Below are 25,886 nucleotides of genomic sequence, written 5' to 3' on the forward strand. Positions count from 1 at the left end.
GCCGGTGCAAAAGACCCTGTGGTGTGAGGAAGTGGGGTCATAGTCTATATATAAGAATAGACCGTCTATTCTTCTATCTCGTCTGTGATCGAATGCAGCAGTACGCAGAGGAGATATAAAGACAATAGACTGCGCGGCCCGCTTATGCGTGCATTGTAATTGTAGGGATGAAGTGAGACCGAAGTGGAGCACGGACGACCGTTCTTAAAACACTTAAAATGAAAACAATTTTGTTAACATAAATGCAAGTGTTCACTTTGTTAGAGTACAAAAGTCACAAAAAATGTATGACATTTGTCATCCAAGTGTAAGTGAAATCGTATACATATGAAACAACTAACTTCTGATAATAAATAACAAATTATTTCAGTATTATCATATTGGAAAATTAGGTTGCACTGATCCTGTAAAAATAAGTACCACGTTTCATGTTTATATTGAACTATGTGAAGGTAAGTTAAATATTGTGAGAAGACAATTTAATAGAATTTGCAATATGACAAATATTATTTATAATTAGCGAGACGATACTGGGATGTCAATTACAAGTACAATGAAAGATTGGATGTACTATACTTGGAAGTTAAAAGAAAAAAGAATTCGGAGGCAGAAATCTACATACCGTGGCCAACATTATACAACATATCCTTGAACAAAATAGAAGAAATACAAGAAGGTTTGAACAGTGATAGGTAAAGGCAAAAATTATTTAGATAATTTAAGACATAAAGTCCACTTTATTGTTTATAAATGAATATGCTTGTACTGTAACAGGATCACATTTGCTTTTAAATCAGAAGATAGTACCAGTATTATTTACAAAGTAAGTAAAGGGTTACTAAAACCTATGTCCCCAGAAGTTACTAAATTGATGAAGGAGAAAGAGGAGAAAAAGTCAGAATTGGAAAAAGAAATTAGAAAGAACACTTCAAACTTATATGAATTGGCGAAATCTTTAAATTCTGAAGATAGTAATAAAGATACAGAAACTGATGTAAGTAAAACAAATGAAGAGACAAAAGAACAATAAGAAAACTCTTGTTTTGTATATACCTAAGCATCCCTCAATAAAGGGCCTAACTGAATAAAAACATATTGACAATACTGTATTATGCTTTTTTCATAATAAGTTCGATTTATTAAACATAATCAGCTCCTCTTTGATAATATCCATTATTCATTACTGTTCAGATGTAGCTTCTCATACATCACTTGATAATTTCAATTTTTAATTCTTCAAGGTTCTGGAAAAATTAAACACAGAATAATTGTACATTGCTTTTAGATATTTATTACTCAAAGTAAGTATTGCTTATATGTATGAAGTATTGTAAATTTGGGAAGTACTGCTAAAAGTTACTTAACTAATCAGAGTGATATGTATTAAGCTGCCACTGCAAATGTATACATTAAATAAATTATTTCTTAATGATATTCTGTAGGCATCCTTTACCTAGGGATATTAACTGTTCACATGATTTAGTAAACGCTACGAGGCACATGCTGTTTCATTACTATCAAATAAAGATAAATATAGTGAACATTTTACCTATGGTTAGAACTTACGTGTTCTACATTATTTCCTATTTATATAAAAATAAGTAACGAAAGTATATTCTATGAAGGTTTCTACGTTTGAGTGTTAAAAATATATCTATCTACAAAAAAATGTACGACACTTCTATTATATGTATGTATATACATTCAATTATGTACTATGTTTCAAACGTTTTTTTTTCACTTCTTAAAATTGCAGTATACCAGAAGAATTTCAATCTTATAAAAAGCTACATGTATACGTGATGTTAATACAGTATCTTTTTTAGTCATGAGTGTATACAATATGTTTTAGATGTAATAATGTAGTATACAATTAACACGTTGACAAGAAAATATTTTTTTCTACAGAATATTTCGTTTTTATAAACACATGGATTTTGGCAGTTAAACGTGTGAAAGTAATGTAACTTGTTATCTATACACTATAAAAATAAATGTTTTTTTAACTTTTCAGATGTTTTGTTATACTTTAAGAATTTATTAATGCATTGTAATTTAATGATTTCAAGAATCCCAATGTTACATATTTTCTTGTCCATTACATAACGAGATGTCGTTACACAGATTTTAACGCCCTTTTACGTTATAACTAAAGTTATATTATAGTTACTTAGCTAAATTGGAGAACCTATACAGGAGAATTGTAAAAAACAGGCACATTATAAGTAATGTGTTACATGAGCACCTCTACATAAGTAGGCTTCCTCTTCAACATACATGGTCTCGGTAGAAAATAGTTACCAAACGATTATTAATTTGTTGATGCATTAAGGCAACTAGAATTCGAGGTATACCCGAAATTATCACAAACGGCTTTCTGTTTTATATTTTTAAATACTGTCCTCTTTTTTTCCTTCAAATCATATTTTCAAGTTTGTCTGAAGATTATTGTAAGAAAGTTCCAAATGAAACCCTTTTATATTAGTATCACAGCACTACCATTTATAAACATTGTGATCAATTGTTTATCCTTTTTCATAAATTGTTTAGATAAATGTTTTTCATTAAAATGCAAGTCAAATTTACATGAAGACCATTTATCTGTTTCAGGGAGCTTCATTTAAAAAATTCTTTGTTATAACCAATTAAAAAATGTTTGACATAGAAGATGATATGAGAAATAAATTTGATGAGTTAATAAAATGAATTGAGAGTTAGAGAAAGATTGTACCTCTTCAACATTAATTTCTTTATTGTATTACTAGTGACATTTTTAGAAGTTGATTAAAGCAGTGAAACTGCTTCAGATAAATTTATATGGTGCAGAAGAGTTCTAAAAGGAATTAAAATGATATTAGTACAAAACTCTTTCAGTAACTAAGATGTAACGCATATATTTGTGATGATTGTACAAGGTAGTTGTAATTGTCCACAAAACCAGAGTACAAAAAGAAACGTAAGTAAGGGAATTGTAGAGTGATGTTTATAATAAAAGGTGAATATGAGTGCGAACAATGTGCTACTACGAGATTGTGTTACCCTTGTGATATAAAGTTGTAATAACATATCAAGCTGAACTATTGTACTTATGGATCTTATAGATTATTACTAGTCGACGTTTGGTTACATATTTACAATGTATAGTACTAGAATACCCACAAGTATTCTATCACATATTGGAAACGCGGAAATATGTAACTAAATGATGGAGTACAATTAACAAGTAGGTTAAATAGAGATCAAACCTTTAGAAACCTGTTTGTTACAAGCACTTAAGTTGAAGTTGTCAAGTTTTTTTGGGTTTACTATAAAAGAATGATTTTAACTGCTGATTGCGTTGATAAGGTAGGTATACGTGATTGATATATTGTAATAATATTTAAAGTGCCCGATGCTAACTGCAATTACCATGATTAACGCAAGTGCCGTCTCTTTTATTCAATTCCCTATCACATGAGCCTGAGCAAATATAATTACATTTTGATTTATTTACTGCACTCTATGAATGATATTATGCTTATACAGTTAATATCCTTTTACGATACACGGAGAATATAAACCTGGAGTAGCTGAAAAATGGTTATTACACATAAAGGTGATAAGTGTACGACGAAAAATTGTAAAATAATACTTGGATCTACAAGTAAATAATTTCAGACAATTGATCAGCATTTAGAATTGTGATTATGAGATCTGATAAACATTCTATGAAGCGATAGAAATCTTTATAAATTTAGGTACCAAACGGCAATAGCTTCGTATCAAAATATGATCATGTTACAAAAGTACATGTATAATTTATGTTTCATTTTCTGTCATTCAGTTGATAAATTGTGAATATTATTTTCAAACATTTCAAATGACTACAACTATTACCTTACATTGTATATTGAAATTAATCGGTAATCGTGATAAATGTAAATCTGAAAATGTATAACTATGAGTTAAAAGCCTGAAATTCATATATTAATTAAAAACCTGAGATTCAACGGTAGAACATACTTCTTTTTTTTTTAATTCTCTATGTCCGATTATACCATGACACTAAAAAATAAAACATCTGTACAATACATAACATTATGAAGTGTGGAACACACTATTCTGACAATTAAACAAATAGATATATAATTACCGGTATTATTAATTGCGATGCGATTGCCCCTAAAATGATCTCTGAAAAGATAATAATAGAACGCTAGACGATTTTGCGTATCAAATTTAACAAAAAAGACGATCAACATTATCATTATGGCTAGCACCAGTCAGCCATATACGTAAAATCTTTAAACAGACTTTGTTCTAAATCGTTAAGTGGTCTAGGATCTTTAGGCGGCGTTAACTGGGGCTTCTCCGATGTGAATTCTTCATCAAAATTACTGACATCTTCCACCGAATGCTGGAATGGAAATGCAAACGCAATGCACCAATCCGTACATATGTTTTTTTGTCAAATCATTATGAAAAAGAGATAATACATCACACTTACAATTACGGGAACAAACGGTGGTTTCACGCGTCTCAAGAGTAAATCATCCCAAACTATATGCCTAAAGAATGCTTGTTTTTTAACATCTTCAGCATCTCTCTCGCTACTACCCAATCTTCTATCGGGATTTTTCCTTAGCAACTGTAGCGAATGAAACAGAAAATATTTATTATATCGCTAGCAGTAGGAGATGAACTATTAACCTAATAACAAAGAGTCAATGCACTTACCCTTCGCATTATTGCTATTGCTTCCAAAGAAACAAACCGTGGATAACGAACTTCGTCGTTTACAATAGAGTCAAATACTTCTTCTTCATCGTCACCAGGGAATGGCGACTAGAAAAAACATACAGGAATTAGCCCCAATAAACGATCCTGAATGGTTACAGTTACAACTGAGCTTACCTCGCCAACTAGCATTTCAAATATTAATACACCAAGGCCCCACCAATCTACAGCTCTGGTATACGAGGTTTCAGTGAGAACTTCAGGTGCCAAGAATTCTGGTGTCCCACAGAAAGTTCCTGTTCTATCGCCATAACCCATTCCCTCTTTACACAAACCGAAATCTGCGATCTTCACATAACCCTCTGTATCCAATAACAAATTGTCTAGTTTCAAATCTCTGAAAGATTAAACGGTACATTGATCTCTGTATGCGCGGCTGCGAAAATATTGTATGTATGCGCACATAAAATTCATCAGAACGTACCTGTAAATGATTCGGCTTTCATGCAAATATTGCAATCCTAAAACAACGCAAGCTGAATAAAAAACTGCTCTCGGCTCTCCAAAGACATCTGCATGTATATGCATCATGAGGTCTCCCCCAGCTGCATACTCCATCACAAAACACACGTGTGCCTACGAGGAAGAAAACATTTTTTTATTTTTCGAAGTTTCAAATGTGGTACGCGCTCCCAGTGCAACCGATGTAATTTGTACCTCAGTTTGGAAACAGGCAAACAGGTTCACTAGGAAGGGATGGCGCGTAGCATTGGCCACTTCAAATATTCTCTTCTCTGAAAGTAGCGACTCCACTTCATCTCTTGCTATGATATCTCCTTTCTTCAGCGCTTTAATCGCAAAGTATTCGCCTGTGTTTCTGTATTGCGACAGAATTACTTTTCCAAAATGACCACGGCCGAGAACCGAAAGTAGTCTAAAGTTGTCTATGTTCATTCCAGTTAGCTGCGAGTGTCTTCTAGATTCATAGGCACTGTCTCTGTATTGAGTAGGCTTAGAGGGTATTTCATACACGACCTACAATTGTTAAACGATTCATCTTAGAACGACATATTTACCACACAACCGTAATAAAAACATACACATTAATCACTATAGATTAATAATTGGTAGTACTGCTCCAGACATGTTAACACAGTTTTATAAATTGTAAAATGTAAGGTACTAAGACTAAGGTTTTAACACAATGCACATGTTTATTAGTAGTCTACGGCTGCTTATGCACATAAAATTGTCATGAAATCTGAAATTAAACAGGTATTTAATTCTTCCGTATAGGGTTTATTGAATTGAATGTGTAAAGTCTGCAATGTGAAGTATTAGTATATTATACACACAACAGTTATGTATTATATTTCATTAATATAAAAGTGTTCTTAGTAATTGTTAAAGAAGTACCTATAACTATAGTATCATAATATATTTCTTGTATTGTATGAAGCAAAGGTAAATGGAGCACTAAAAAGGAATCACATACACAAATACAGTGTTAAAAGCTTTTGTACAAAATGCAGACATAGGTACATGCAAAACTTTCAATGGCATGCTCTCTGCGAACGATTTGTTCACACACATAAATTAAACCAAAGCGATTTTATATTGAATACGTCAGTAAGATAGGAATAGAATTAGAAAAACAATAAAGCTGCGTGTAAACGAGGAATGTACCTCATCTTCAGGAAACTCGACGACAGGTTGGGGCGAGGGTGTGCGTGGAGAGGGTGGTGCAATCAGCACGGGACGAGGCTCTGTAACAAGAGGCCTCAAGTTTGCGGCCTGAGGGCCCCCCTTTTCCTCGTTGTGCAGGAAATCAAACTCCCTTAATGCACTCTGCAACTACATTACTATATGCTTAACTCTGGGAACTATCTTAAATCGCTAATTTTTTTTTAATGGTAACGTAACAAATTCCAAACGATAAGTATCATAAACATAGTACTTTAGCGACGTACGTTTTTAGAATACATATTAATGACTAAGAAATTCAACTATCAAAGGGAGTTTGTTGTGATTTTGCCAAAGGAGTACTGCACATTGCACCCACCAATGTACTCGATTACATTGGTGCTAAACTTTGCGGGAACGGCTAATGCATGAAAGCTAGCATATAAAACAAAATTAAACATTGTGAAAAAATATGAATAAGTATATAAAATGTAAATAAAAATTTATACGCTAGAAGCATCTAACAGTTTTTTGTGCTTTATGCTTCAGTGCTATAGCATTCTGTTTTCGTGTATAAAAATATTATATTCATTGTATTCTTAAAGCAGCATGTGTAAAAAAAATTATAAATACTGGTATACCTTGCACAGGTGAAAGTATATAATATACGCTAACATGCCTTGTAAAGATATATATTACTATGTACAAACGTTAGGAAGTATACGAAGTGAACTGAATACATTGTATGCACGTGTTCTACATGGTTTTACCCATAACCAGTGTACCAAACCCTGAACCTTTCAAATAACAGAAAATACTAGGAAACTTTCGCATACTTTAATAAAATAATAAATTCTTAATATACACTACATCTTGGTCCAAATATACTTTTTTCTATCTAATCGTTTTAACGGTGATTATAAATTCTTTGAAGGTGAAAAATATAAGAAAACTAATATGTATTTGTCGTGACTTACTTCTTGATCTAGTTTCGGTGGCGGTGGTGGAGCTGGCATTGAGGGTTTCTTAGTGATTGTAGGTGGAGGTGGTGGAGGATGTTCCGGAGGACGTGGCAATGTAGGACTACTGCTCGAAGCTGATAATCCTAAAGGCCTTGCTCCTCCCAAACCTCCTTTATCCGGATCAGGCAATTCTCCAGGTGTTTCGGATTTATCTTCCAGTGACGTATCAAAAACTAGCTGCAACGGTTGTGGTCCTAAAGGAGCAAAATAGTATCATTACGCCTTCTAACAATCCATCGATAATGTAACAGTTAATGTATACTAACCTGACGGCGGACTTTCCGAGTTTCTCGTATTGTGTAACGAAGGGGCTGATCGTTTCAAAAGTCTACCCCAAGTAGCTACGTTAATGTTCATCTGATTGGCTCGCGGGAAGTTCTTCACTTGTTGCTTAAAAATTTTGCGCTGACGTTGCAGTTTAGGCTTTCTCGAAATCATAGGGTTCAGGAATTTAATCTCGGCAAAAAGAAGACCCTGCGGCTCTAACTGAAGAGCCATTCCGTGTCTCACGTCATCGATAAATTCTTCTAAACGTAGAAACTTTACAGCGCAAAGAGATCTCCAATCCTTCCAGTAAATGCCTATCTCAAGCTCCCTTGATTTGTCTAGTTCGATGGAAAACCTAAAGAGAAATGCTACATTTCTACTATCTGATACATTCAAGGACGCTCTATCGTACGACAGAGTATAATCACGTACCTGTGACAGAACTATATATGTATTAAAAATTGTACCTTTGATCCCAAGCCTGCTGAGAACACGGTCGCCAACTAGTCTGTGCTACCGTTTGGTTGTCCAGTTTAATAACCGCCATAATATCATCTGCAACAAACGCAACCATCAGTACTCAGGTATTATTGCAACAACGAAAAATTCCTGCAAGTAACACTTACTACTTGTTTCGTCTTTAACGCTGTACGATTTGCTCGAACTACGTCCAGTGACACCTTTCACAAAACTACGCAAATCTGGACTCGCTGGGTGCTCTCTTCTGGTACGTCCAGGCACTTCTTCTGCCAAGTCTTGACACCCCATCAGCCTCACCTAAAATTAGAACCATGTATCTGTAGTGGATGCACAATTACAAACAAACTCATTAAAATTTCACGGTAACTGTTCTCACCTCTAACTGTCCAGTAACAGCTGCGCATCTTGATACAGAAGCAGGCACAGTGGCTCTGCCCTCCAGAGGACCACGAAACGGTTGCAAGGAAGTGTATGTCACAGGGACAGGACTGGCTGACTGCACGCTAGCCAATTCCCTCTTCAATTGAGCAGCGGTACCACTGTCGGGTGGTAACTCTTGCCTTCTAAGTTCAAGGGATAATCTCAATAGGTCCAGCTTTCTACTCGATTCTGCGAGACTCGCCTGAGCCTGAAGTAATTCAAAAGGGGGGATACAGAAACGATACTTAAAAAAAAAATAAGAGTAGACAGAAAGGACACGCGCAATAAACTGGCATTACTAATGTAATCAATATTTATTAACAACATGAACAGCATAGATAGTCATGTATACCGATAGGCTTACATAAATGCTCGATACCCAGCAGAATGTTTTGGCGATTATTTGTAACAGTCATAAATACAAAAAGGACTATGAGTATGGAATATCATATAGTAATCAATAAATATAATTTAAGCACACGCGTTATATGTAACACAATCTTACATTACACGATTTCCGTTTGAAACCGGAAGTTCTAGTATATAATTTAAAAAAAAAAGCGATGGAAATACATCAGCGAGACATTAAATTCTCACGAGTTACAGTTCTGCGGGACCGGACAAATGATTTTCCATTCGTTCTACAACCGGAAGCCCGTCCATCGCGCGAACTCGCTTATGGAACTCGAATGTTCCCGCGAGTTCAGCTCTTCGAAGTGTCTCCTGCAATGTTCGCAGGAGCAAGAAGGATTCTTGGAGGGACCAATATGGTGGCCAGGCTTCCGGAAAGCGTTCACCACCGTACCGAATACAGAGGCCTTTATACTATGATCGGTTCTTTCGCCTTTAGGAGTCGTGAAAGGTGAGGTGACCCTGGAAGATACTTTCGACGGATGTGGGGAAGGGCTTTTGGAGCCGAACGGTCCTATCTGATCGCGTAGACTATGAGGCTGTGGAATAGAGTCGCTTCTGGTCGTCGATTCCGACCGATCGGTCTGCGAATACTTAATAGGTTCATTCTTTGTCGCGACGACAGTCGTATCTTTCTCAGCGGCCTTCCCTTTACCGTTCCGTTTAATGGTCGATTTTTTCTTAACGATCCTCTGGCTGTCCTCGCTGGAGACGAAACTCCAGCCAACCGTGCCACTCTCGTCTGTGTCCTCCCCGCTATCGGCGGATGACCATCCAACCTCGTGCTTCTCTAGATACTCCTTCATCTTTCGATTCTGTAACAAATATTTCCGCTCGATTTGTGGCGATCGCCAGTTCTTGTTCCTCTCCCCCGACTTCGCCCAAATTTCCTCCATTCGACGGATTCTCTCGCGCTCGCTGGAACTGGCGTACTCGAAGCTGTCGCACGGGGTCAGGTCCGATCTGGAAACCAACGATTCGATGTCGGAGAACGTATCCTTGCAGGATGTCGCCGCGGCGGAATCATAATCGAATGGCATCCCGGCGTTTGAGGACGCTGCTGACCACGGTACAGAGTCCAGATCCCTGAGGGCGCTGTAAGAGCTAAACTGGGAGGGATACAACGAGCTCATCACGTCGTCGCTATCGTAACCCTTCGAGCTGGCGATGGATGGCATCCTCATTGGCGCGTGTTTGAAGCTGTCGCATCGTCTTTCCGTGGCCCGTTTCAGAAACGCTTTGTCGTCCTGGAATCCTCTCGGCAGAACATCCTCCGGCGCCAGGTTATGGGTCACTCTCACGTTTGGATCCTCGAACACGGTCAACGGTGTGTCGCACTCGTTCTCGGTCGACGTGTCGGAGTTTTCGTCGTCGTCTGTCCCGGTACAGTAGACATCTATATGTACCGTACGCGACTTCCGTTTCGCGCTGTCGTCTTTCGTCGATGAGTCAGACCTCTCCGATTCCGCTGAGGGACCGATGCTTGTGGTCTCGGACGCTGGGGTGGGCGATTCGCTCTCTGGCTAAAAGGAAATCGAGAGTGAAATACGACCGTGATATTCTTTGGTATATAGAAAGAGACATTGGAGAGGACGAATGTTTTGGGGTGTGGACTTCTAGAGGTAAGAGGATTAGGCTGTTCTCCACTAGGGTACAACGATATCCCCATTTTTCCTTGCTTCATGTGACTTAAGATCGAACTTCGAACTCTCTGTATTATTGATATTAACAGGAACATAATACTTTTATCTCTGATGTCTTGGAAAGTACAAAGGATTCAACGACCAGAAGGTTGCAGGAACAAGATAAAATCGCTCCACACGAACGCAACTCACCTTCTTCTTCTTCTGCTCGTCAAACGAACGTACACCAGTGGCCGCTTTCCTCCGAACTCTGCTCTTGCTGACAATCGTCGACGATGATTCCCGCGACTCGATATCCGTGGTCTGCGAGGCGGCGTCCTTGCTGACGGTGGTCGTCTTGCTGCTGACTTTATCCTTGCTGCAAAAGTGCGTGGTGAACGCGCTGGACGTGGTGTTCTCGTCCGTGCAATCCTCGCATACTTCCGGCACGGTGCTGAACTGATGCCTGGCGAACACGTGCTGGCTCGAATGGTGGCGCCAGGAGTGATCGTACGTGTGTTTGGTGGATTCGCTGGTCGCCAGTTTGCTCGAGGTCTCTTTTCGCAGGTTGTCGGTCACGTCGACGGCGGACAGAACGATGCTGCAGGTGCTTTTGCATCGACGGTTGTACTGTTGGGCTGGACGACGCGAGGGTAGACTCGAGTAGGACTGCGGCGAGTATTGTTCGCTGTTGTAGCCCGAGTCGGAAACACCTCTGCCACGTGACGACAATGATTCATCGTTTCCAGACGATCCTGATCGCGGTATCGTGTAGAATCCTGGGCTCGGTCGGGGTGGCGGTGTCGAAGTGAACAGAATGTTGCCACGTTGAAAACCGAACGAACCGGAGGACGCGGATGGGATCGACTGGGCGGAGGTAGACGTCGAAATCGTCGGCGATGACGATTGATTGGTGCTCAAACGGTACACCATACGAACACCGCCGGAATCGGTGACGGTGGACGACACAGCCACAGGTGGAGCTTCTTCAGATCCCGAGGTTGTCGGCGTGCTATGACGAATCGTAACTTCCGCACGCACCAGCCACGGCGGCGGCGGTCGCGTGTTGCTCGGCTGTTCGCCCTCACGTCTGTACATTTCGTCCGCCCCTGGTGCTTCTTCTTCAGTCGCCTCCAGGCTGTTATCCACCGCAAAACATCGTCGAGGCGACCGTTTAATCGGTTACGCGGCAAGAACACGCGCGACGACCGTTTCGTTACGTTCGCTGCGAATACAACCCGACGAACTCCCGTGGATACCTTGCACATCGATTCGATGTCGATGGATTCGAGGGGAGTGGAACGGTTTGTAACCCTTCTGGCTTGTTATTTCTTGGCAGATGTTGGCAATATTTTTTCTTTAAGTGATAGTAGGTAGACACGAGTGAATAATAAAGGAGGTTAGTATCTTGAGGCTCTTCGAGTTATTGGTAGCAATTTTCGAACTTTGGATGATCTTTAGACAATACGTTTGGTATATGGACTGTATAATTTCCCGATTAGATTTTAGTTTTTGTGGATACTTCAAGAAGCTTTACTTTCGATTGCTTGGTCGCGTATAGCGAATTTCAAGTCGTCATAGTTCGACTTTGAAAGAAATGGAACCCACGAAGTTATTTGTCTTTTTTTACTTCTTATCCCCCTGTGTCTGAGAGGTGTAACATGTGTGGAAATATTATATTTGTCACGAGTGTTTCACAACTTACAATTCTTCAAGGAAAAAATGGCAACTTGTGGATATCTTGTACGATGGAATCATTGTAGCGATTCGTCACGTTGATTTCTTTATAGAAATCCTTCTCATTATTCTTATCAATATTCTACAGTCGTGTACTATTTTTAAAGGCTACCTTCGCAAGATCGTCAAATATATTCGTATATATATTTCGTCATGGAAAAAACGACGAGTACGATATATTCTTGCGTCAGTTTTCACACCGATCGTGTCTACCTGTGAAATGGAATCCACCATTGGTGATTCGCCTGTTTCACTTTTCTTATCCCTCAATGTACGACACCGAGGAAGTTCTATCTCGAGATATTGATTATAACAGAACTATTCTGTAATTTCGTAGGATATCTCGTAGATTTACGTCACACACAGTTCGTTCACACAAGAACACCGTGAGTACATTGCCGACCAATTTTCGGTGCAATATCGACAGCACATAAATCGACGTCTTATCCCTCGATGTTTTCGGCAATTTTCAACCTCCATCCGAACATCGTGCAATATTCAACCGTGGAACATTATTTTCAGAATGTATTTCACAAATCCGTACGTACGTTACACCAGTTCTTCGCGGAAAGATCGCGGCGATTCAGCGATACTGCGCCTCCACACGGTCTATTTTCAGAACGGGACGGCCACCAACGGTACACACCGGGACCGTTTTCGTGGATCGTTCTCTGTCGTTTCGACATTACGTATCGAAATTGTAAAACAATCTTCGGACACGCGACACCGTTGTTGTAGAAAACGAACCGTGAATCCTTCCACTCCGACCGGCACTCGATCCGTACTTTGACACCGGCCACGGAAAAGTTGCGCGTCTAAGCGTCGAGCGAACCGATTCCACGCTGCTCATAATATTTACGTTCAATTCCGCTTGCACCAGCAAATTTTCGAGGTTCAGGTCAAGCCGTTTTCCCCCCTCCTGGTTAGGTTACAAACCGGTACGTATCGAGCCGCGGGGTGTATAATTAGAGCGACCGTAAATTTGGAGCAACACCCCGCCGTACCGAATATACCTGGAACCAGATGACACTCTTGATCCCTGCGTCTTGATACGTCAGCGTCAACCACCCAATCCCGCTCTGTACTCGTTAAATACTATGTCCTCGTGGGCCACCAGTCTAAATTAAATGCACGTTGCCGAAGAAATCGTGTTCTACATCCTCACGTATATGTACGATCCCCTATTTCCGTCAGAGGGTATCCAACGAGGTCCCCTAACGTCTCTGGATAGGCTCCAAACTAAAAATTGGAGGATCTTTTCCTGTATAGATTCCAAACTCAACCTCGAGATTCTAGCCGCAAGATATTCCAAATTGAAGATCGAAGGATTCTTGCCTGCAGATACTCCAAACTCAAGATCAAAGAATTCTTGCCTCGACAGCCTTTGGCCACTTCGAGTGTACACAGGTATTCCTCTCTCGATCTGTCGTCGACTTGGTTCGAGGTGACGAGTCAGTCTTCGTGGTATGTTGGGGTCGAGTGGAGGCCTCTGGCCCGGATTCAGGAGGTCAGCCTTGATTGGGGGACTTGATCAGGTCATAGTTCCAGGTGAATTTATCCACGGGCTGGGCCGACGACACTCGGTCCAGGTGTCTCGTCCGATCGGGGCACACACGCGTATCCCGTGATCTCTGCCCGTGGTTGATTGGCGCACATGTCGTTGGTTTATCGCGCGTTGCTCACGACTGGGTCGCGGCAGCTCGCCCGCCCCGAGAGGTGGTAACTAAGCGCGACCCGAAAAGGCGTCATAGACGAGAGTGACGAGACGGGGTAGCGGGGATTAGGCGGCGCTATTTCGGGACCGGTGTATAGGGCTGGAAGTTCGTGTCGAATTTTTCTGTATACGAATATTCGAATACTTCAGTTGTTCAATTTTTTACGAATATGATTCGAATATCGGAGCATCCGAATACCATTCGAATATCGAAATATCCGAATACCATTCGAATAGTATATAAACTTAAAGAACTTGATTTACAATTCACATTATACCATTCAAATGCATACTAAAAATATCTAAATACATACTCGATCACTGTACAATATATTCGAATAATCTCAGTCCTAATTTGAATATGGTCCTCAAGTCGGTCTCGACTCCGTGGATCCAAGGTGTTGAAATTAAGTAACGATCGACTATGTACTCTAAAGGTACGTTTTCAGAACGTTTAATACACTTCATTAAGTATCTATGGTCTCCATTGTTAAATGGTTAGCTACTAGAGGCGACTGTGGTCCTCAAGTAGCCTATCGAAGTTTCTTATACCGATCAGTGTAGCAGCAATTCTTGATGTCTTTAATCCTAACCAATAACCAACAGTAGAAATCTCATCATTTAAACGTACTATGATCGTTTCCCTCACTATCGCCAAAACACATTGCACACGACATATCTATGCTTTCCCGCCATATGTCTGCAAGGAATTCTGTTCCTCTCGGTATACACAATAAGTAACAGTGAACCAAGTGACTATAAATCATCAGGGTCGATTATGTTTCCTTCTATCTTTTCAAGCATTTTAAAACTTCCACCGCGGAGGATGCACGCGATAAAGGAATGATTTTCCGCGACCAGAGCGAATCGTATATTATTAGAGCCTCTAAATGAGATTTCATAGACAGAAAACGTCAACGGCGAATATTCTGTCCATGAAAGGCTCGCCGGCTGAATAGATTGTCCAATAATATCGCGGAAATAATACACGCGTTTGTTAATGGCACGTCGATGGTAGAGGGCCTTTTGACGTCGTGTATCCGATCAGCGGGACGGGACAAAAGCTTTTCATTATCGAAACGTCATCCCTCGAACGCGTCCAATATCGTCACGCGTGTTAAACAGGAAATGATACGTACCTCCGTTAAGGCCTTCTTATCAGCGACTTTGGCACTCTGCAGAAGACGTATAACGTTCTTCGCCCCTTCCACCACCGCGGCTTCGATTCGTAAACGGTGTCGCAGCTCCTCCACCCTCTCCTCTAACGCTAGCTCCAGGCTGGGCTCGTACTTATCTGCAATCACATAATTCGACATCGTTATTCGTGGTATTTGTAACGTCACCTTTTCGCATATCGATCTTTCCACTGTGAGAAGAAAAAAAGGAACGGTCTCGCTTGGTCCAAGAATCTGATTTTATCGAACCTGTTTATAAATATTGCAGTGGGTCTAAACGGTGAGAGCACTTAGGCAAATTCGAATTTTTTTCTGATAGTGGAAGAGAAGAACGAGTCTAGTACTGGACTGGACCCGAAGTGGAGCAAATCTGGCGGTCACCAGTGTCAGCTAGACATTCTGAACACACTTTTGTAGAGACGAGAAATAAATGAAAATTTCTGTCTAGAATCTATATTATTAGATGAAGTTTAATAAATGAAAGTTTCTTTCAGTCCCTATATCTTTCTCTCAGTTTTTCTATTCGAAAAAAAAAAAAAAGGAAACCACAAAACACCAACTTAGATTCGAGAGGTATTACTGTTGTATAAATCCAATATCAGGCAGAATGTAATCAAATTATTTTATTAAACACTAATGTCGTTTTCTATTGCATTCTATCCATCGAAATATGCTATAAACAATCGTTAACGCTGTGTTCGCAGTATACTAATCGAAAAAAATCTTACAAAGGAACGTTGGCTCATGATTGTCCGAGCACGTTCTCGCAAAAAGCGATCGAAAGCACATAGAGACGCGTGTGGGAGGATCTGACCGGGAACGACGATGCACCAGAGGACGACTGTGATCTGTTTGATGTCGAGACCGATGGCGGGATTGATTTTACGTCACGCGAGACTGACGGTGTCCTCTGAATCGTGGCTTGGTTAATACAGGCACATTCGCCCCTTTTCGAATACACGTCTCGCGGCTGGATCGAACGGCGATGAAAAGGATAATGGTGGATTTTCGAGGCGGAAGGCGCGTGATCGATAGTCCACAGAGTCTGCATACCTGCACGGGACGAGTCTCGTGACTTAATAAACGATGCACTATAATTAGACCGGACAGATCGAAGAGGAATTCTGGTGAACTCGATTCGAGAGAATTCAATTTGCAATATTTCAGTCATTGAACAGGTGAATTCTGAAGTACGAATACTTTGGCAGAAGTTATCGAAAATGTTCGGCTCGAGAAATAATTCGTCGAATGAAGATATTGACTGTTTCTTCTTTTTTTAAACCCTTTAACGTCCAGTGTTACAGCGGTGCAATTACTCATTTTAAAGTGTGTCAAATTCTGTGAAAAATTACATGTTCCATTCAAAAATAGAAAAAGATAAAAATGAAAAAAGGGCCTGTTTAATATTGATATTTTCGACTTACAATTAATTAAATATAAGTTTGAAATAATTATTTAAGGGCCTGGGCGTTAAAGGGTTAATGTAACATACGAACAATAAGCTCTGGATATGTTTTCGATACATTAACACGTGTACTACCAAGCAAGTGAAAAATGAAATGTCGATACATTCTCGTAACGATAATTAAAATGTTACATAATAATAAATTTCCTCAGATCTTTTGCAATTTGTATCACGATACAAAAGTGGAGATATTACCTAATTTATAAATTTTTAAGTTCGTCGTGTTTATCGTCCGATTGAAATAGATATGCGTTTATCGTCGGTAATTCTAGTGTTAAATACGAAAATAACCTCGGTACGATTGAAAATTATCTTCCAAGAATATACCGAGAGCTCGAATCACGACAATTATTTTGCACGTGGTTTCGAATAAAATACCGTACACCAAAGTCTCGGGCATCCCTATTAACATCGATTACTTTGAGACATTGATACTGGGCGCAACGACGGCCATAGATATCCCCAGCGAACACAAGATCCGTGCGGGTGCAATGTAATTATTTAGTCCCAAGGTGTGTACACCTTATCGGCCCCCGATAACGTTCAACTGGCCTCATTAGACGAAAATTATTAACGCATAACGAGTTACTGAGTATGTACCGCGAACGAAAATCCTCTCCGCCGTTCTACGAACGTCCTTCGTAACTTCCACCGAATTACTATCACATTTCATGGACAGGCTCGGGAATATAATTTCAGCGGTCAGCATCGTGTGCAACGTACACGAATATGTACGTGTGTTACGGTATGAATCACAATGTGTGAGAAGAAAATATCGACACGATCGGTGGGCGACGAAGAAGAAGGTGGATTTTAATTGCGAATAATTACGTTCTCCAGGTGACTAATTACTTATTCATTCCACGAACAGTTTCTGCAATTGCTCGAGTGTTTTGTGTGATCCATTTTTCACTTTTCATGCCCCCACCCCTGGATTCTAAGAGTCAGCCTTCGTTCATAGATAATCGTGGTTAACCCTTTACTGGTGCAACAATGATTTTAAAATCTGAGTCAAATTTATTTTACTGATGTGAAGTAGTTCTCCACGTTTTCTGTTGAGAAATTCGAGTATTCCCTCCAGAAATACATTAAAAAGGGGGGTGGGGAAATGAAAAAGATAATAGGTTTGTTTAATATCGATATGTTTGACTTTGAAATAACAAAATATAACATAAATATCAGTGTCATAATTTTGAAAGAACAATTTAAAGGGCTGGGTGTTAAAGGGTTAATATTGGGAAACTAAGATTTTCGTGAAGGGAGAACTTACGAAGAATGACGACGATTGGGACCAGAGTGAGTTTGGACGGAACGGAGGAAGAATATTATTGAAGATGTCACTAAATGAATTTTTAAACAAACATTGAATGAAACACAGTAATGAGCAATTGGAATGGCCCAGAGTATCACTGGTTCAGTCGCGGTTATCTCGACCTTACGGTACCACGTTCACCCTCCTCACTGAACTCAGATAAATGCAATTCAATGCAATATGATTAGTCTTCACTAGATTACTGATTGTATACATTTATGCATTTACAGTAAATACAAGCAATCTGAAATATTAGGTTGGTGCAAAGCTCCTCTTTACATCGAAAATACAGGGGTTCCATTTCTACTAACAGATGTAGCATATCAGACTAACAAATACTCTAGCGAGAATTACTCAAATTGTCTTATCTCCTTGTACCTCAGTTTTCTGTGAAATTGACATGAAAATCTGCATAAAGCTTCTCAACCAAATGCTCACCCAACAGCACACCGACCTCTGAACATTTACCCGTGGATTATCATGAACGGTAGATTTCACCGACAACAAAAGGTTGTGAGAGAGATCCGTACCTTTATTGCTAGTTGTCTCGCCATTCGGCGGTGGTGCGTCCCCACGTTGCTGCTGCTGACGCGCCTGACGCACCTTCATTATCCGCATACGTAGGAACTCGATTTTCGCGCGGGAATCGTCGAGCATCTGCTGAGCTTCCTGCAGCAGCTTCTTATCCCTGCCGCTCGTCAAACTCTGGATCATGTTCTCCGCCCCTTGTTTCACCTTGAACAACCGACAGAAAGAATATTATTCATGCGACAAATAAATATACGTTCAATACACGGCCATTTAATTCGGCTGACTTTTCCGTTCACGCAAATTACATTATTTCGTGATTAAATCTCCGTTATATTGGTCATTCTGGTCTGTTGTACTATTCCCCATTGTATTACTTCCCATTTGAATTCCTACTAAATGTCACTGACACGAACAGAAAGTTCTTGGGTAGGACACACAGTGGTCAAGACTCTGTTAAAATACCAAGAATAACGATTTGCACAAACTTGTCGGAAGATCGTTCGATGGTTATTCGAGGTTCACCTTTTTCAAGCAAAATTTCGGCATTTTCACTGTTTTCCTGACGAGGACCGTTAGGAGACTACCCGTATTCTAAAACATTGTAAGTATTCACCAGCTCGATAACTAAACCTATTACGGGGCTGGAACGGATCGCGTAATATGTCGTAAAGATACGATTTCGCCGTGGCGTGGATCACCGCTGGGAGGATTGGAAATTTCGTTGACATTGGCGGACCGCCAAAACCGCCAATCCTGTCATACTTGGGATCGATAGTTCGAGAGACGTCGATTTTTCCATCAGGATATCGGGTCGAGTGTGATACATTAATCATCGGTATCGATGGAAATTTACTGATTAATTGTAATTGTTTGAGAATTAATAGAGAATTTTACAAAAATTAATACAATTTCATTGTTCGAATTTTTTGCTTTACTCCAGTCCCTTTTAATTAGCCCATAAAAATCTATTTCTGCATAAACATCGACGGTCACACCGTAGCATTCGGTGCAACGAAGAAGAAGAAACGAGGAAACTTAAAAGAAGAATTAGTATTCTCATTAAATTCAATTCGGCCGTATAGATCCTGCGAACGAACGCATAAAAGCAAGTTCAAAGCTCGGCGCGTACTCCGATTAGTTTAAATCATCGTGTGACGAAATGGGACGCTATCTTTAGTTGGAGACGAGCAAAAATGCCGACGATTCACTGCTGACTCACGTATATAGCGAGAAACCGAGGAGAACTGTTATACCGCGTCTCCCCCACCGGGGTAATCAGTTGCGAATTGCAGACCGATTGTTACAGCGTATTCCGCGCGATCGTCATTACTCGTATCATTATACACAGCCACACACCGTATTGGGCACGATATCGAGCGAAATAATAACGAATCCTTCCACCATTTATGCATAAACAATATAACCATAATTACTCTCGGACAAGATAATATAACAGAACAAGACAACGATCGCGATTTCTACGACTTAAAAAAAGATAAGGTTGCAGACTTATTCTACGTCGAAGCACGATAATCAGCGTTTACTAGTTAACGCTCATCCGTCTCTAAGTTTCCCAATTTAATTTGGCCCCCGGACAGAATGGTGAAAAATTAATATACGGAAGTGATAAATAGCGAAATTTGGAAATTCTTTGAAATAGAATCGACGGAGCATCAGCTAAATTTACCTACACAAAACGGAATAACATAGTTTCTTAGAAGGATGAGGGTTAACATATATTTGTTCAAATAAATTCGAACAAGATAGTTCTTGCACTATGTTATGTTCGTTTTTTTTTTCATCGTTACTTTACTTGTTCTTAACAAACGACGTTCTACCTTGAGTTCGATATTGAGCTGCTTCTCCAAGGACAAAAGACGAAGATCCGTGAATAGACCCTCCTGACTCGGCGACGACGGCCCCATTGGTGACAGAGGCGTGTCTGAAACGAAAATAGGCGTTGAAAATAAAAAGCCGCTTCTTGATACGATCCAGCGTGGGCTCCGATCGAAAAAGTACAACTTTCCATCGGAAAAATATCCCCGATTTCTTATTCGATTACGAAACAACAAGAGTGATGGAAAATTGGCAAGTGAACTTTAAAAGATTATTTTCCAGATGTTTGTGATTTTACAAAATTCAGGGGCTACGTATCACTCTCATCGTATACGAACAAGGAACTTGTACTTTTACATTGCAATATTTTTCACATAGAATTTGCATTTTACAATATTTATACATTATGAACATAATATTAATTCAACATCTCTGTCATTTAAAAATATAGTTTTACACATGGGAAATTAACATTAATTTTTAAGTACCTAGTATATGCAAGTACATACATGTATTTTTTTGTTTCTATGTAAATTGAAGTTTCGGTTTAATAATAAAATTGTTTGTACATAACGTTTTTATGAAGTTAAATAAATAAAGTGGCAGTATTAGAGACACTGTCAGTAATTGGGTCATTTACCCTAGCTCTGTTTAGATCCCTACTCGGTCCAATCAGTCGTGGGCGTTATAGTTCGTATAAGCGCGTCTCAGGTGTCCAACATGTGAAATCGTAAAGTGCTCGAGTCTCACTTCCTGTAACCCACTGGGAGAGAGAGATATCTCTCAGAGCTGGGGCCCCGCCGAAGACTCCCACGTGTTTAATCCGCCGCCAGGTACGATGCTCGCGTATACCACAGCAAACAAAAACGCTGACTCCACTCTTTGTTTCCGCGCGCGAGCACCGTTACCCGCGAATTTTCCCATCGTCTCTCTTTTCGCCGGACTCGGTGAACACACATCAACGGTCTGCTACGATAGAGTCCCACACTCCTCGCGGTGACTGTGAAACGCGAACTTACGAGGCTGTCGTTGCGCAATCGTTGCGTCGATTCACGTCAAAATCGAGAAATCGACCTATTTAAACCCCCTCGTGTTCCCATAGCTTGGTGTAGCTGGTGATTGATTGATGAACACATACAGGTAATCACTTAACTCGTGTGTACATGCGTCTGTGAGATATTGTGGGTCATGATTGACCCATCTGCGGGACACTGGTCCCCATATCCGACCGATGGTCAAGGAGAAACCTTTTAATTTTGTTTACTGAGAGAATTTTCACTGCCAACGAATACGTAATATTATCGATCGATTAGACTTATATTTAATATATTCACCCCTGAGTCGGTATATCGATACACAATTCAGATGTATCGCCTTCACTAGACCACAGGTGAAAATTACATAAACGTGCCACGTAGAGAAGTGAAGAAAATAGCCTCCACGTTTTCACACACAATTTCAAGAAACAAACCGCCGTCGGAAAAAGATTGAGAAACACTGATGTAATATGTCTGATGTGCGTGAACAGAAAGTTAGTGGAAATTGGGACCACGATGAACGTGTTAATTATTTGCTTTTGTTATTGTAGAGCACTTGGTATATATTGTTATTCTTAATTAATATATTTGATATTTCCGATATTCCCAAGACTATACTGTGCACAATACGAATGTTGAACATCTACGCTAAATGTCTCGAAAAAATCGGAAGGGGAGGGGCTGCAGATGAAACCGCGATTAAGACTGATCAACGTTCGTAAATTCTGCCTTCGAAGCGTACGATTTAACGTTCGTCTTTTATGGCGTAATTAAGCGGGCGTAAATTAAGGCGGTGCGTTATAAAATCACGGTATCGTTTGATTTGCATAAAAAGGCAACGCCGGCGTTACAATATATAAATCGCGAACGGGCGAATAAATTGAATCGATTTATTGCCGAGCGCGTCGCCGTGGATTTATATTGATGTTTCAGGTTTTTATCGTACAGGGCGATTCAGGTTCGAGGATAAACGATAAACAGAGATCGGTCCACTTGAATACCGAAACTTTAAACATTATCGTACACCGCATCGGTGGATCCACTAGAACACAATAGCGTTTCCACCAAGGAGACACCGAATTTACCGTAACGCTTACGTCTCCAAGAATTCGAATCGTTCGCAATCATGTTCACAGTTTTAAATCACCCTATACATAAATAAAGAGACCGTTCTCGATCGAGCTCGAACCGACTACCAAGCCGTCTATTTGCATAAACAACCAACGGGAGAGAAAAGTAGACCGCGGAGCTCGCGGGAACCTTCTGAAAACCCGAGTGTCGGAGTTATAAGTACGGCTTCCGGGCGGGCCGGAACACCGAACAATTACAGTAATCAATTCCACTTACGTAATTATATCGGCGGCGTGTTTGCGAAACAAGCTTATACGGCTCCTGTCCTGATACAGACCTGGCACCGCCCAGAAACGGTTTTCCCTTCGTGTCTTTTTCTTTTCGCCTTCATTTCGAGCGTTGGATACCCGGGATACGAGTGTCCGGCGCTTGGCGTACACACGGATTTCCTCTGCATCGACGCACAAACGAACGTTTGATCCCATCGCTCACGCGGTCATGAAAATCTCTCGTGAGACTCAAAAGTCGGGGATTTGACAAATCACAAGTTGACGTCTTACGATTCGGAAGTTGGCGTTTCGTGGCTTAAAGTTGCCGACCCGTGGATCAAAAGTGTACGTCTAGCGGCTCAGAAGTTGGTACCCCGTGGATCAAACGTCGAGATCTCGCGACTCAGATGTTCTGGGGTTTAAAAGTCAGGGTACCTTGACTCAACAGTTGATGTTCTGTGACTCAAAAGTCGACGTCTCATGATTCGGAAGTTCGTGATCCGCGTCTCAAAAGCTGGAGTGTAAAAGTGAGGGTACCGTGGCCCAACAGTTGGCGTTCTGTGACTCAAAAGTAGACGTCTCGCGACTCGGAAGTTCGTGCTTCGCGACTCAAAAGTTGGCGTTCTGAGGCCTAAAGGTCGGCGTCCTGTGACTCAAAGGTCAACGTTTCACGGCTCAAAAACGTGGACGTCTCACGGCTCAAAAGTCAGCGTTCCGCGAACCAAAAGTCGTCGTTCACGACCGAGCGCCGGCCGAAGGTTCCACGGCGTCGAACAATAGTCGAAAGCGCGTGAATTTCCCAGTTTCACGCGCGAGCTGACGAAATAACGTTTGCGGCGAACGGACCGTGAACGTCTCGAAGAAACACGATTTATCATTGGGAACCTAAGGATTTATCCAGCCGCGCGGAAAACAACGGTAATGACGAGTGCGCGCGCGCCCCCGATCGTCGCCGCCCGACAAAGAGTCGCGTGAACGTGGCCCTGCAAGCGGAGAGAGAGAGAAACTTGCGCGCACAACGCACTTGCACAGGACACACACAAACACGTTCTATCGGCGTTGCACACACGCGGTCCGCGGCTGGCATGTCCGAATAAGGCGAGCGAGACACGGAGCGGGACAGAGAGGAAAACAGGAGAGGATATCGGGCATGGGAATGCATACGGGATGAAACCGCGTCTCGGGGATCGACTTCGGCTTCGGAGCTCCGAGGCGGGTCTCCGAGTTGCAGCGCGGACAGGTTCTCCAGGAAACGAGGAAAAAGAACAACGGAAGGAAGAGCCGGTTGGCGAACGGAAAAGGGTAATGACGTTCAAGTAAAAGGGAAGTAAATAAGAAGAGGACAATGAGGAGGATATCGCCTGCGGCTGAGCAGTCCGCGGTAGCCATTAAGGGGCAATAGCCTTCGATAGAACGGCGCCACTTCGATTCCTTTGTGTGTTATTTTTACGAATCCGAGAAGATCTGCTCTCACCATCGAGGCTTCCATTCGCGGAAAGTGTAGCTTTTCGGTTTTTCGTTTTTTTTTGTAACTAATCGACCGACGGGTAGATCGCAACCCATACCTATTGGAAGATCTTCAGATGTCTTTAGACTAGTTCTACAAAGTACTGAATAAACAATATTTATTTCAAACTTAGATTCTTAAATTCTTTGGTAGCGCCTCAACAAAAATAAGGTAAATTTCATTAAGAGTCACCGATTGAATCACGTAATGAAGACCAAGATGCAAACAATATCTAAGGGGGAATCAGACAAAAAGGAATATCCCCGAATCCAGCCATAGAGGGAACCAACCATTCGCGAAAGGAGAATCAGGACGCCCGACCGCGAGTACACAATGGCGGCCCATGGGGAACCCGCGAAACCATGTCATTAGCGCAGCACCAGAACACGTGCTCCATTATATTCCGTTTTCTGCGAGCCTAGGGGCGGCGACAAAGGCTTTCCTTGTTTCCACCAGCCTGCGAAACTCTCCCTTCTGCTTCCGTTTTTTCTCCTGCCCCCGTCGGCGCGGATCCGCTCGCGCGCGAAACAATGAATGAATTATCGGTGCACGCGCTTTCGAAAAAGAAACACAACGGAGCCTTTTCCTTTGACCACCGACTCGTTATCTTCATCATCGGTCCGACGATCCACGAGTGCAACGCACGCAACCACCATCCCCCCATGTCGAAGTCCCTTCGAGTGTGGATAATTTCCTCGGATCGCGTGAAACTTCGTGCTCAAAGCACACGGAAGATACAGTTCTTCTCGGGTGATGCAGACACGATGCTTCCTCTGCGCCCTGTTGGCGATGAATATTCACGTTTGAGACCCTTGGAAGTTGATCACTTGTTCTTACGGGGTTCTGCATTTCAATAGCTTTAGGATAATGTAGCGTTCCATTATGTAATTATTGCTTTATCATTGACTCTTCTGCGTTGCAGTTCGTTCAGTTTTAATTGTACCGGTTCTCATTTATTTTTCATGTTTATATCCTTTCGAATAGTTTGCATTACTTACACACGTGCGCGCACCCCTCTTTGTCGCCTTCTGCACTCAATAATTGGTCGGAAGACGTTTACTATCTAACGAGCTTACGAGGGAAATCCCGTATACTATTGGCTCTCGATAATTTCCCGTTCCTATGACTGCTCGACTCTAGAATCTCAAACACAGGTAATTATCGCTAGTCTACTATATTTACATACTAATTCCTAGTCTTGTATAGAACGAATTCACATAACAAGGCAATTTTTCCGACCCTAAAACTGTTATACAGAAATTACCTGTCTCCCCCCGTCTTTTGTAGCTGGAACACAATGAGTTGGGTAACGTTTACGTCAATTAATAATCGATTCCATCGCGAAATCTGACCGAGATTAGAGGAACGGGGCTGGCGTGTCTGTAACGCAGGTAACCGAACCTCTTCCCGGCCACGTTAATTATTTTAATCAGTCCCGTAATAAGGATGTTGCAGGGCGCACACGCTCGATCCCCCCCGTTCACGACGCCCAGGCAACAATTACTTCTTACGTGTATTTAATGCAACGTTGGTCGGAAGTCTAGCCCTCCCGGTTCCGCTCCGTGGAACTCGTGTCTGTGTGAATCGCGCAGCGGACACACACACACGGAT

At 41.1% G+C, this 25,886-nt stretch overlaps 3 protein-coding genes across 4 annotated transcripts in view; 1 reads left to right on the forward strand and 2 right to left on the reverse strand.

The window, feature by feature from the left end:
• The first annotated feature begins 255 nt into the window (after positions 1-255).
• LOC107186608 lies at positions 256-1,070 on the forward strand. Its single transcript, XM_015574505.1, has 4 exons — positions 256-307; positions 371-452; positions 521-692; positions 775-1,070. The coding sequence occupies exons 1-4, from the start codon at positions 284-286 to the stop codon at positions 1,028-1,030; spliced, it is 534 nt and encodes a 177-aa protein (XP_015429991.1). The 5' UTR covers positions 256-283; the 3' UTR covers positions 1,031-1,070.
• Positions 1,071-4,137: 3,067 nt separating this feature from the next.
• Positions 4,138-25,886, reverse strand: part of LOC107186637 (serine/threonine-protein kinase N) — a 41,325-nt gene continuing 19,576 nt past the window's right edge. The window contains exons 4-18 of one of the 2 annotated variants that reach the window (XM_015574540.1): positions 20,394-20,497; positions 18,555-18,759; positions 15,212-15,366; positions 8,545-8,796; positions 8,315-8,465; positions 8,156-8,243; positions 7,688-8,043; positions 7,377-7,615; positions 6,403-6,570; positions 5,434-5,751; positions 5,201-5,352; positions 4,894-5,113; positions 4,717-4,824; positions 4,487-4,627; positions 4,138-4,396 (exon numbers count right to left, since the gene is read on the reverse strand). In XM_015574540.1, the coding sequence (XP_015430026.1) occupies positions 4,253-4,396; positions 4,487-4,627; positions 4,717-4,824; positions 4,894-5,113; positions 5,201-5,352; positions 5,434-5,751; positions 6,403-6,570; positions 7,377-7,615; positions 7,688-8,043; positions 8,156-8,243; positions 8,315-8,465; positions 8,545-8,796; positions 15,212-15,366; positions 18,555-18,759; positions 20,394-20,497 (2,801 nt within the window). In that variant the 3' untranslated portion in view covers positions 4,138-4,252. The remainder of the gene's footprint in view (positions 4,397-4,486; positions 4,628-4,716; positions 4,825-4,893; positions 5,114-5,200; positions 5,353-5,433; positions 5,752-6,402; positions 6,571-7,376; positions 7,616-7,687; positions 8,044-8,155; positions 8,244-8,314; positions 8,466-8,544; positions 8,797-15,211; positions 15,367-18,554; positions 18,760-20,393; positions 20,498-25,886) is intronic. The other variant, XM_015574542.1, reaches the window with a different exon arrangement.
• Positions 9,205-11,919, reverse strand: LOC107186638. The gene is made up of 2 exons (XM_015574543.1): positions 10,835-11,919; positions 9,205-10,522 (listed from the first exon to the last, which is right to left on the reverse strand). The coding sequence occupies exons 1-2, from the start codon at positions 11,717-11,719 to the stop codon at positions 9,230-9,232; spliced, it is 2,178 nt and encodes a 725-aa protein (XP_015430029.1). The 5' UTR covers positions 11,720-11,919; the 3' UTR covers positions 9,205-9,229.

This window comes from Dufourea novaeangliae, unplaced genomic scaffold (assembly GCF_001272555.1).
Source record: "Dufourea novaeangliae isolate 0120121106 unplaced genomic scaffold, ASM127255v1 scaffold65, whole genome shotgun sequence".
Taxonomy (NCBI): domain Eukaryota; kingdom Metazoa; phylum Arthropoda; class Insecta; order Hymenoptera; family Halictidae; genus Dufourea; species Dufourea novaeangliae.